This window comes from Eucalyptus grandis, chromosome 4, assembly GCF_016545825.1.
Source record: "Eucalyptus grandis isolate ANBG69807.140 chromosome 4, ASM1654582v1, whole genome shotgun sequence".
Lineage (NCBI taxonomy): Eukaryota > Viridiplantae > Streptophyta > Magnoliopsida > Myrtales > Myrtaceae > Eucalyptus > Eucalyptus grandis.
Genome location: NC_052615.1, coordinates 10,613,771 through 10,626,499, shown reverse-complemented (window position 1 = coordinate 10,626,499; position 12,729 = coordinate 10,613,771). Strand labels below are relative to the sequence as shown.

At 40.9% G+C, this 12,729-nt stretch overlaps 1 protein-coding gene and 1 pseudogene across 1 annotated transcript; both read right to left on the bottom strand.

The window, feature by feature from the left end:
• Nucleotides 1–1,757: 1,757 nt before the first annotated feature.
• LOC104442626 (adenylate-forming reductase 03009) lies at nucleotides 1,758–4,072 on the bottom strand. Its single transcript, XM_010056030.2, has 4 exons — nucleotides 3,286–4,072; nucleotides 2,971–3,201; nucleotides 2,017–2,302; nucleotides 1,758–1,959 (listed from the first exon to the last, which is right to left on the bottom strand). The coding sequence occupies exons 1-4, from the start codon at nucleotides 4,070–4,072 to the stop codon at nucleotides 1,758–1,760; spliced, it is 1,506 nt and encodes a 501-aa protein (XP_010054332.2).
• A 671-nt stretch (nucleotides 4,073–4,743) lies between these two features.
• Nucleotides 4,744–5,877, bottom strand: LOC120292488 (annotated as a pseudogene).
• Nucleotides 5,878–12,729: the final 6,852 nt, after the last annotated feature.

Genomic DNA, 12,729 nt, shown 5'->3' with positions numbered 1-12,729 from the left:
CATTCAAAAGCCCTTCCCAATGGCGTTGGAAATTCAACAGCACATAGAATAATGACCGTGAGAGGCCAAATGGCAAGCTCGTCCATCGCTATTTATAGAGATCCATGGCTTCTTCGTCTCTGCTGCACATTTCATGTGGGACAAAGCCTCCCTCTCCCTCACCCTCTTCCCCCCTCTCTCTATGCCCCTCACGCAGTAGTCCTCTCTAAGCCTCCAAGAGTCCTACATTGAACAACTACTCAAAGAGCCTTTGAGAGATTAAAAGCAAGCCAGACATACTTTCTAAGCTATTGTTTTTTGGCTTCTCGGCAAAAACCAAGTGAGAAGCTTAATGGAAGTGGGTATAATACTCTTTCAAGATTAGTTTAAATTTTTTAAACCTAAGTGATTGGAACTTTTTAAGCCTAAGTGATTGGTTCTACGGGACCGCTTGGAAACCGAACCGGATCGATCCTTGGTTCCACCCTTTGTCAGTCCGGCTGGGAATTGATCGCCCTATTATTTCCTACTTTGTCTAATACATGTTCATCACTGACTGGGAATTGATCGACCCTATTATTTCCTACTTTTCTAATACATGTTCATCCCAGTCAAAGTACAAGTCCAGGTGAACGTTGGACTTTCCTATTTTAGTGCCAAATCATCCAATGCATATTCGGACTTTGATAAGTTTAGATATTCCTCTTTGCTCCATTTTGACCATCATTATAAATATAATAATTCATTTTGGGTCAATTTTTGTTTGCGAGCTCAAATTCGAGACATATGTTTTAACTTTTAACAAAAGATTAGATAAGGAAACACAATTAGGCATTAAGTATCACAACTTTCGACGATTAGGTAATCATAATAGCAACAAATCACAATAATGAATCTGTATGCGGATATTATAAAAATTGTACACAAATCAATAATCTACCAATATAAATTTTCCATCCCATTACGGAGAGATCCTTCCCTTTGGGGCCGGTTGTGGGCAAGGAGGGTTCGCACCCCCGACACCTTGCTTCGTTCCCACATCTTCTGATTCTCCGAGTTACGGTTCTCGCCCCGTTTCCACTGGATTTGTCCCCGAGAGTATCCTAAAAAAGGGAAACTTTACTCTCCAGGTGTGAAAGTGCCTTTTTTTTTTCTATAATTAGGGTGGGTTTTTTGGTGTAAAAGGAGAGAGAAGGGATTTCATAATAGGGGTTTTGAGTAAGGACCTTTTCATTATTTATTTTTTTCCTTTTTTAAGACCGGGTATAGTTATACAGTTGAACTCCATATTGGCTTAATAGGTCAGTAGCAGATTTTTTTTTTTTTTTTAAAGAGCATGCCCAATGCCATGTCTCGTTGGTGAAACGAGAAGATTACCTCCCAGAGATAACGCAAACTGTAAATCATCAAACCGCTAACTAGCTCCCATAAGCTCTTCATGTAAGTCTTAAAAGGTCAACGCGTAATAATATCTTAACGGTAAAAGATAATATTCATGATCATGTCCAAGCCAATGTCATATGCAAATATCACTTGCATTTCCCGTAAGCTGTTGAACATATATAGCAAGTCTCAATGTACATAACCTTAAATTAATCAAGGGAAAAAATACAACCAAATCGAAGAGTGTCATTCTTTATGGTACCACCATTTATTTATAATGCGATCCCACTATTAATATGACAGACATAAATGAGACTCAAAACATCACTTGAGAAAGAAGAAAAATAATTTGTGAATGACGCAAACGAGACGTACAATATGTATGTTTAATCTACTCAAGAATCCCAAATGGGACCAAAAGCGGCAATACCCTTGCTCTTGCACGCGTTCACCACGGCCCTACTTCCCTTGGGGTTGCTCGTGACAATCACCACTTCAGCGCCCCACTTCTTCACCATGCCCACGCTCATCTCCGCCACGTTTGGCCGCCCGTGCACTGCTGTGTCATGCACAATCACCCTGTCGCTCGAGTGGCAGCTCACCATCTCCTTGATCTCCTTGCCGAAGTTTTGCTCCACGTTATTGGCCACCCACAACAAGCAAATGCTCGCTCTGCACGGTTGGAGGAGGAATGATAGGAAGACGCAAATGCCAGAGCCAGTGGCAACCAACAGGACCCGGTTGAACATGTTGGCAAGGTAGGGTAAGCCCGCAAAGTGGACTTGGCGGACCCAGAGGTGGGTCGGTGGGTCAGTGACGAGGGACTTTGTAAAGTCACCGACAGCTCCAGCGAGCATAATGTGCTCATCCTTGCCATCAGAGATGATGCCGAAGGCATGCCACTCAGATAGCGGGGAGGGGCTGATCCGACCCAATATGCCTGCAGTTGAAAAAGTACGCTTATATGTATAGCACATTCAAACTCCAAATATAAACTTTTGGTCAAAAAATAATTCCAAAGTAAACTCCCAATCTAAGAAAACTATAGACAGATTCGAGTTACCATAAAATTAAAAATCGTGTAAGCCCAAGTTTTGGCATTTTTATAAAGTATCAAACTCGGCTTGAACTGACATGAGGATACCAAATTCTTAATTTGATAGGAAACATGAAATATTGTAAAACTTGGTCAGAGCATTTTATGATGTGGCAAGTTTTTCAATTCATATGTTGCGATCCTCATAAGTAATTTATATATATAACATTCATTATTTAGGCTAACGATGAATATCCTCATCTTGTTAGAAAAATATGGAGAGAAGATGGATTCTTTGAAAATCTAAATGATAATAAGAGAAGGAAGAAAAAATTACCATATTAAGAAACTCTAGCATTTCATTTATATTAACTTACCCTGGCAATCCCTATTTTTTTAAAAAATTAAATAGAGGACTCATAGTTGACAAATACGTACGGTTGACTTACCAAACTAAGATTTACGATTCTTGAAGTTTAAAATCAAAACACCATACAGCCCAGGGTCTACTCGAAAGGGGGAAAAAACATTCCGAATGTCTTCAGTCGAATGAAATTCCAATAAATATATACCTGCTTTGACTCCCCCTTGGAACTTGATTATGGAGGCATGCCCTGAAGGAGAAGACACCTTGACGGGCACTCTCCTCACCGTCACCCACGGTATTATTATCAAAACCGTAATCCCCATCGTGAACCAAAACTCTTGTCGCCTCACCAACCTCGACCCCAGCCCGTCGCTCTTGTAACTCTTCGTCCTTGGGTCGTACGCGACGGTGAGGATGACGAAACCCCAGAGAAGGCCGAGGGCCGACCACCCCGCAAAGCGGTGTGTCCGCTCGAACACGTTGTGGTGCAGGTGGCGCACGAGCGGGAAGGCCGCCAGTGAAGAGAGGGCGATGAGCGCAAGGATCGCCAATGCGACCCCGATGATCTCAGGCGACGTGTTGTCCCGGTCGTTTAGGGTTAGGACTAGGGCGTAGACCAGCCACGCGAGCGACGAGACGCCACACCCGCTGTGGATCCCACCGAGGCTCTGCAGGAGGGAGGTCGTGGCTGTCTTGACGAAGAGCGGGACCCACGGGTGGCCGAGTAGCTCCACGGCGAGCCAGAAGGCGACACGCAAGAAGGCCTCGCTCCGGCACAGGGTAAGGGCAAAGATGTTGGTGATGGAGAAGAGGGCGGCCCGGTTCCTCGCATAAGGGAAGTGACCAGTCACCGCGAGGATGAGTGCAACGACATTTAGGGTCAAGCAAATGATGAATAGCCGTTTGTACACTGTGAACAGCCCTTGGTCGAGGAGTATGACCGACAGCCTTGACAGCCTCGACGCCTCTGCGTCCGCTTCGGCTTGCTTTCGCTCTGGGTGTTTTTCAGGCTCCACGTAACTGCCTCTCTCGAGCGTTTCCAAAACAATATCGCTTTGTTCGTCATAATCATCATCAAGATCAAGGTCGCAATAGTGGCTACTATCTTTGCTCGTGGATGGCTGAATCAGTGACGACAGAGCGACCAAAGACGAGCCTCCGTGAGACCACGGAAGCCAAAATCTCTTGCTTCCGTAGTTGGTCATCTCGGGAGCTCTTTCAGGTGTAGTAATAGCAAATGGATCTGCACGGGGCTTAATCTCGAATGATACGCCCCTACAACTCGAAAACTTCACTTCACTTTCCATGAGGACCATGCTTGGTTCGCGCACTATGCTTTGAGTTGTGTTCATGAGGAAATCGGTTGAGTTTAAATAGAGGGTTTTCCGAGTGAATGCGAGTTGCGAATGAAGGATGAACGTGCATGGTTATTAGTCGAGAGGATTGACCGTGATTTAGCACTCATTTTTCACTTTGGAATTGGTTAGGCATTATCTGGCCGGAGCAGTCTCCAATTGTGGGCCAATTGCTCTTGAAAGTCAAAGTTGAATCGGCCTTTGGTCCATTAAGAAAATCAGAAGAAAATCAGACGTACAAGAAAGAAGCTATAAGCATATATCTTAAATTATGTATCGATTTTAAGTCGTGGATGAAATCCGACCTTTCGGAGGATTCGATTTTATTAGGAAAATCTGGTGTGGTTTAGTAATCATGCACAAATATGGAATCTTGGGCGCTGAGAGTTTATTCTCTTTTCTTTTTTGTTAAAGAAGCTTATTTGTGGGGGGTTGACTTCTTGGATTTTTAATGTTAGGCGAGTTTAATATATGGGACATATAAGAAACCACCGAACGATATACACGTGTTTATCTAAGCCCACACAGAAGATTATTAAAAATTTATGACAGATTATATCTCTCTGTTAAATTCGCTCCAATATGGAGACTGAAAAAAAAAATCGCGCTTGGTACCTCTCCATTCATGCTCGGATTTTCACCTCACTCTTCGCGACCTCTGCTCTGCTCTCTCTCTTTCTTCCGCGAAGGCACCTCACTACTTGTGAACCACCGCCGTCACCTCCACCGTCCCTCCCCAAGCCCCGCCATTGCCGGGGCTGGATTATGGAGGCATGCCCTGAAGGAGAAGACACCTTGACGGGCACTCTCCTCACCGTCACCCACGGTATTATTATCAAAACCATAATCCCCACCGTGAACCAAAACTCTTGTTGCCTCACCAACCTCGACCCCAACTCGTCCCTCTTGTAACTCTTCGTCCTTGGGTCGTAGGCGATGGTGAAGATGACGAACCCCCAGAGAAGGCCAAGGGTCGACCAACCCGCGAAGCGGTGTGTCCGCTCGAACACGTTGTGGTGCAGGTGGCGCACGAGCAGGAACGCCGCAAGTGAAGACAGGGCGATGAGAGCGAGGATCGCCGACGCGACCCCAATGATCTCGGGTGACGTGTTGTCCCGGTCCTTGAGGGTTAGGACTAGAGCGTAGACCAGCCACACAAGGAACGAGACGCCGCACCCGCTGTGGATCCCACCGAGGCTCTGAAGGAGAGAGGTCATGGCGGTCTTGGCGAAGAGCGGGACCCACGAGTGGCCGAGTAGCCTCACAGCCAGCCAGAAGGTGACGCGCAAGACGGCCTCACTCCGGCACAGGGTGAGCGCGAAGATGTTGGCGATGGAGAAGAGGGCGGCTCGGTTCCTCGCATAAGGGAAGTGTCCAGTCGCTGCAAGGACCAGGGCAACAGCATTTAGGGTCAAGCAAACGACGAATAGCCGCTTGTACACCGCCAGCAGCCCTTGGTCGAGGAGTATGACCGACAACCTCGACGACTCATGGCCTCGGGCGGGCTTCGAGGGAGGCGGGTTGATCTTTGAGGCCATTTCGGCTCGCTTTCTCTCCGCGTGTTTTTCAGGCTCGATGAAAGTGCCTTCCTCGAGCGTTTCCAAAAGGACATCATTTTGTTCGTCGTTATCGTCTTAGAGGTCAAGGTCGCAAAAGTGACTACTTGCTTTGCTCGTCGATCGCTGGATCAGCGACGACGGAGCTATCCTAGACGAGCCCCATGGAAGCCAAGACCTTTTGCTTCCGTGGTTGGGCATCTCGGGAGCTATCCGAGGTGTGGCGATGGCAAATGGATCTGCGAGGCTTGAAAATTGTATACTACTATCAATCTTAGAGCCCGTTTGGTATAGTCATGGCTAAAGAATTCATGTTTTTAACTATGGGGGTGCTAAGTTATTATTATGCCATAAAGTGTCATGATTTATATATTTAAATACATGTGTACAAGCTATAAAGGTGGATGTGGTAGCTTCTTAAAAGCTGCTAGAAGTTGTAGCTTCGAAGTTGTGGAGTTACTGCAATTAGGAGGTGTTTACCAAGTACTTTGTAAAAGTTCCAACACCTTTTTTCACAAATGAAATTACAACGAAAATATATATCTAACGGATTTTAGTTGACCTTACTATCCAAAAACCTCACAAGCCGTTAGGGTCCTCACATGAATTAGAATGGAGGTAAGTCCATATTGAATAAAAAAAACGAAAAAAGAAAAAGAACGCCACAAAAAATCCTAAATTATTACCCATTATGGCAAATTTGCGCTAATTTGTTTTCATGTAAAAAAATCTTAAACTATATCCACTCTAACATATTTATTTTAAACTTTTTTGTGACATAAAAAGTCTCAAATTTATACCTATGTAACACATTTACCTTATATCAAGGTTTCATTAGATTTTTTTAGCCAAAATAACATTGTTTTTATTTCATTTAAGCCACATGGGTGCTATGTCGAAATTGTTTACTTTCTAGCATCCATGTAGGCAAATTTTTTCATGGTTATCATTAATATAATTGTGACGGTAAATGTGTCACGTAGGTACAAATTTTGAAATTTTTAATGTTATGAAAAAAATTAAGGATATATATGTTGCAAGAGGCATAGTCGAAGGTTTTTGGTTGCTTTTACCCTATAAAAAAGGACAAAATCTAATCATGTCATCTCAAGAAGCAATTCCTCTCAATATTCAAAAAGTTATCTGCAGTAACTTTTAGAAGTAAAACACTATGCATAGATTGAATCACAAATTAAGAAAGTGAAATGTAAATTGCTCCTAGCTTGTGCTTGCACACTTGAATTGTCAAGTTGCAAGAATCCCAGCTTGTGTTTCGGACCATGTCTTCCATGTTCGTTCTTTTGAGAAAAGTACCAAAAAAAGTCATAAATCTAAATCCTAAACTTTTTAATTGTGGGGAAAAATAACACAAATGGCCCATTAACTTTAACCCAATGTAAAATATGGTCCATGATCTTTTGATTTGTTTAATGTGGTCCATGAACTTTGGCCCAATATATAATGTCATCAATGAAATTTTGATTTGTTCAATGTGATTTCTTAACTTTTAGTATATGTTCTATTTAATCTATGGACTATACAAAAATGCTAAATGTTGTCCTCGATCTTGATTAAATGGAATGACAATAATGAATATTTTTATATAATTTGGGAACTATATTGAATATATATCAAAAGTCTAGGGATTATATTGAACAAAGAAAAAGTTCACAAACTAAATTGTATATTAAGCCAAAGTTTATGGACCATTCATATCATTATCTCTTAATTGTGCATTAAGTCCTAAACCTTTTGATAATTTATCAATGTTATCCATTTAATTAATTTTGGCTGGAAATCACTGTATAGACACCGATCATGCTATATGACATGATTGACACTTATGTGGATAAATTTGTATTTTTTAATTCTTTTAAGATTTTTAATACTTTTTTGTTTTGTTTTTTCTTTTCTATTTTCTTTCATTCTTTTCTTCTTTCCCCCAACTGTAGACACAATGCCCTTGCCCCTACCAGCCTAGAATTGAAAAATATATTAAAGAAAAAATAGAAAAATTCTTGTAAAGTTTATCTACATTAATGTCGATCATGTTATGTGAGATGACCTATATCCATATCAATAATTTCCAACTCAAATTGACCTAGTGGATTATATTAGCAAATTGTCACAAGGTTTAGAACTTAATTTGTATAATTAAAAGGTTTAAGACTGAAGTGGTAGAAATATAATAATTTTAGGACATCTTCTTTTAGGTTCAACCTATTTGTATACCAGCAAAATCACAAAGTCCCTAACTTAGCTGTTTGACTTTTTCCCGACTCTTTTGTCCCAAAACTGAGGAATTTTTCAGCTCTCTCGGTTGAATTCATCACCACTCATGCACCGACACAGCCCGACAAAATGGGTTTATCGAACGAAAACATTGCCATTTACTCGATGTTACCATTGCATTTCGTTTTCGAGCCAGTAAAACGCCCTTCTATGGCCACCATTTATGTAGTTTTGAACGTCTATGTTTTGATGGGTGCACTGTCGATGTCAAGGCCAAATTTGTAAGTGTGCTTCGCCAAGAATATTCATTGGCTATTTTCCTTCTCAAAAGGGTTAACAAATTTTTTTTTTTATATATTTATATATCTGGAAACACAAACGATTTATGTTAGCCGTAAGGGCACTTTTCGAGAAAATGTTTTTTTTTTTTAGCGCACCATGATAGATTCTCTGGTTTTGCCTATTCCTTTCCCAGACATCAGTTCGCCCATCAACCCACTTTTTCTTTATGTGTGCATGATTCTTCACCAGTCAAAGACTCAACCACAGCCATCGAAGTTGCCTATAGTCCTTACTATTTGGATTATAAAATAAGCAGAGTTTCTTTATAAATGTGACCCATGCGATAGGATTTCATAAGGGCTTTACGCATGTAATAAAAGGGTGCCATTTCTCGTTAAAACTGCAAGTTAGCAACTGAAGCTTCATCTGCCCAATATGAGCACACTTTGGCGAAACGTTTCTCTTGGGCAAAAGCTTAACTTTTAATATGAGCACGTGAAATTTGAATTTGAAAAGAAATGCCTTCGTGACTACGTCTACTTACAAAATCATTCACATGATTTGTTTCGAGATTGCTCTCTTGTTTCTTTTTTTCTCTTTTTTTCTCTCTCTCTCCTTTTTTTTTTTTCGTATCTCACTATTATCAAGTTTATGTTTTTTATTGTCTTCCTTGAATGATCATAATCATAACAGATGCTGATGGAAGAAAGGGTTGTGGATCTGGAGTTGTCGGGATAGTTGCCAATAGGTTGCTCCGTTGTGTTTCTAACTTTGTTTCATAGCCCGAGTGAAAATCGGTGCATGACCTAAGAGGCAGGCATCTGAAGGCCTATAATGCTTTCTTCAAGTATGACAATAACTACCTCATGCAAGAATCGTAATTTTTTTTTTTTTTTTTTGGGGTAAAATCAAGAATTGCAAACCTTGAGAGAACAATATCCTCATGCAAAACATATGCCGATTATTATGGTGCCTCCATGTTTATCTTACTCTGAAACACTATGGTGAACCTTCTTTTCAATCATCTCTTTTCATCTAAAATTTCATTGTCAACGCCTATTATTTGCTTGAACTAATAATCATGTAATAAATGTATGACTTTGACTTTCCACTTATCACAGCCATCGCCCTTCGTATAAGTTATTATAGATTTGTGTTTAAATAACAATCGAAATCCAAAATTGTAAAGATGACTTTGCATTTTAAAAAAAAAGCACTTCACAGTATGTACCTCGAATAAAAGCCGACTTTACCTCCAGAGTCGAGATTGTTTCTAATCACAGAAAGCCATTAAGGGTGGAGTGATAAAACGAGGAAGCTAAACTAAAGCTTTTATCTGTGAGCCATAGGGTTTGAATGGAAAATTGGAATGCTGCAGTTTAGTGATATAATTAAATTGTTTTTTTTTTTTTTAATGACCGAGGACTGCACCACGGGCCCCTGTGCCCGGACGGCACCGAAGGCCAGGCCCCTATACCTCGGGGGAGACTAGCACAGGATCCCAACATCATGGCCTCCCATTTACAACGCTAGCAACTGCCCGGATTCAAACTCTCGACCTCGGCGATGAAGGAGGGACTCTAATACCAATACAGCTACCCACGGTTGGGTTATAATTGAATTTCTTTTGAACATAAGGAAATTAAAAAAGCAGTAGGGTATATCTAATTGGAAAAATGGTGATGGCATATATTCGGGGGAATTTTCAGAGAAAGAGAATTAGTATATAATATATTCAAAGCATGTTTAATATGGTCCCTCCAAGATGTTAGACCTAGGACACTCAACTTGATGATGACGTGATACTCACTAGATATCCACTTGGTCTTATGATGACATGTACATTTCGGTGATCCATTTATTTAGTCATTTATTTCATAAAAAAAATTAGGGATAGACCATAACTATAAACAAAATTAGTATTAATTTGTATAAGCATATTAGGAACATTTTAATTAGGCTCACAGAAACTGCATTATAGTTGGACTTGTTAGGGAAATCCCTTATGATGTTTTGAAGATGACAAAATAAATCAAAGGCTACTAACATGTTTGATGGTTGAGTAATAGACCATGCAGATGATAGAACATGTAAAGGATTTTATCAAAGTCGAAGACGGCCGAAGACTGAACTTATGTCCGTATATATTTTGAAGATTTCCAGACATGAAGACGTGTGTCAAAGTCTCGAAGACTGTCGACTCAAGACTCATATTGTAAAGTCTCAAGACCCAGATTGTAAAGTCTCAAGACTCATATCGTAAAGTCTAAAGACTCACATCCGTTACGATGAATCGTAACTCAAGCCCAATCATATAACGGCTAGTGATCCATTTATTCCACATCAAGATTGATTTGATTGAAGACAAGATCTTTCTAAAAAAACTTATGGAAACCAAGATTTCGTTTGTATGGGCGATCGGAATCAATTTGGGATTTTAACTTTGTCACTAACTATAAACAAAATGGGTATATTGGAAGACGATTAATTTGTATTTGGAAGTGGAAGCATATCAGGAACATTTTAATTCCAAAGTCTAGATCATATACTTGTCTCTTGAGAAACTTTGCATTATAGTTGGAGATGACTTAAGTGTTTGCAGGTTGTAATCTCTTGACTTGGAATCCAGCCAAGAAGGCTGTTATCGTGGGAATTATATAAATCTCGGATTCTAACTCCTTTATTTTGTTCCTAGCACTCTCGGGAGAGCATAAACTTTGGACTAAGCCAAGAGCAAATTGAATATTCATTATAGCCGGGTTTGAAATGTGAGGAGCACATGAGAGTTGCTGAAAGGAAAGATTGCATTCTTGATCGAATTTTGAATTAATAAAGCCAATATCATTGAGAATTTTGGTTGAGGGAAATAAAAGAGAGAAATATCTTAATTTCCTATCTTGAGTATATCGCATAATCTCTCTACTTCAATTTAGGAAACTAAGACATCTCATTCTTGCAAGAGAAAAACCCTAATCCCTTTGCTTTTAAAAAGCTAGGTTCTCTCAAAATCAAGGGAGAGTTCTCACAAAAGAAAAAGGGACGATATGGAGAGGCCGGAGAATAATAAAAAGGCTCACGTTTAAGAGAGAAAATGCACTAAGGGAACGAGCTTTCCGGCTGTTATTGCTGTCGCGCCCCTCTCCGCAACTCCACGCCACCACCGGGCCTCACTGTCGCCACAACCGTCACGTCTCACTGCTGCTTTATGCTTGCACAACTGTGTATAATCCCTTCTCGTGGTCACTCCCTCCGGCATTGTCCGGCCACGACATCAGCCCTAATAGCAACCTCAGCTAGCGAAGATCTAAGCTTAAGTCTAATTCCGGCAGCACTCCAAAGCCAATAGTCCTCATTGCCAGCTTTCCTTGATGCCATCTGCATCAACTAATGCCTAATAGAGTTACACTTCCAATTTGGGAAAATTATTGAAAAAATGTAAACCTACTATACTTTGACCAATTCAATCATAAACATTTTAATTTTACCAATTGAGTCCTATACCTTTTCAGTTTTACTAATTGAGTCAATATGATCAATTTTAATCAAAATTACTAATGTGGATGATTAGTGTTGATGCCACACTTTTTAAAATCATATTTTAATGATTTTTTGAATTTTTATGCATTTTTCTTTTTTTCTTTTTACTTTACTTTTTTCTTTTTTGGTTTTGAAGAGAGGATTGGTGAGGGTGGCCAGCAGAGCATTGTCACCCTTAGGGGAAGGCTAGTGACCCTCACTAGCCATAGGTGAGGGTTGATCAACCTTTACTGGCCTTGGGAAAAGGCATAGGGGCCCTCACTGACCAAAGCGAGGGCGCACAAGTTCTTGCCCAAAATCAGCAAGGGCCGCAACACCCTCACTAGACCTAGCCAGATGAAGGCTTGGTAGCCCACCAACTATGGGGGTCGGCAAGGGCTACCAAGCCTTCAGTGGCCAAATTTGGTGAGGGTCATGGCCTTGCTTAGGATCGGCAAGGGCCGCTAAGCACTCGCTTGGCCAAATCTGGCAGGGGCATTATGGCTCTCGTCGATTATGGACAATGGCTCACACGCCCTCGCTTTGGCTAGCAATGGGCCACACCACCTTTGCCCAGGGTCGGCCCTTGCCTATGCCTAGTGAGGGTCACCGGCTCTCCCTTGTGGGCGGTGGTGGTCCGCCAGCCACCCTCGTCGGCCCTTTTACCAAAACCCTTAAAAACCCAAGAAAAGTGAAAAAGAAGAAGAAGTAAAAGCAAAACAAACTTATTATTAAAATATCATTAAAATATTATTTTAAAAAGTGTCACGTTAGCATTAGCTATCCATGTCAACAATTTTTTAGCAAAAATCGGCAAAATTGATTTAATTGGAAAAAAGTGAAAAGATTTAGAATTTAATTAGCAAAATTGAAAGGTTTAGGATTTTTTGGACAATTTTCCCTCTCCAATATCGTAGGTCCTCCTACCTATGTCTAGAAATTGGCGAGCTTTGACAATTCTAGACCCCTTGCCTACAAGCTACCATCACTATCTAGTCTTCCCAGTGTCTCTATTGTGACATC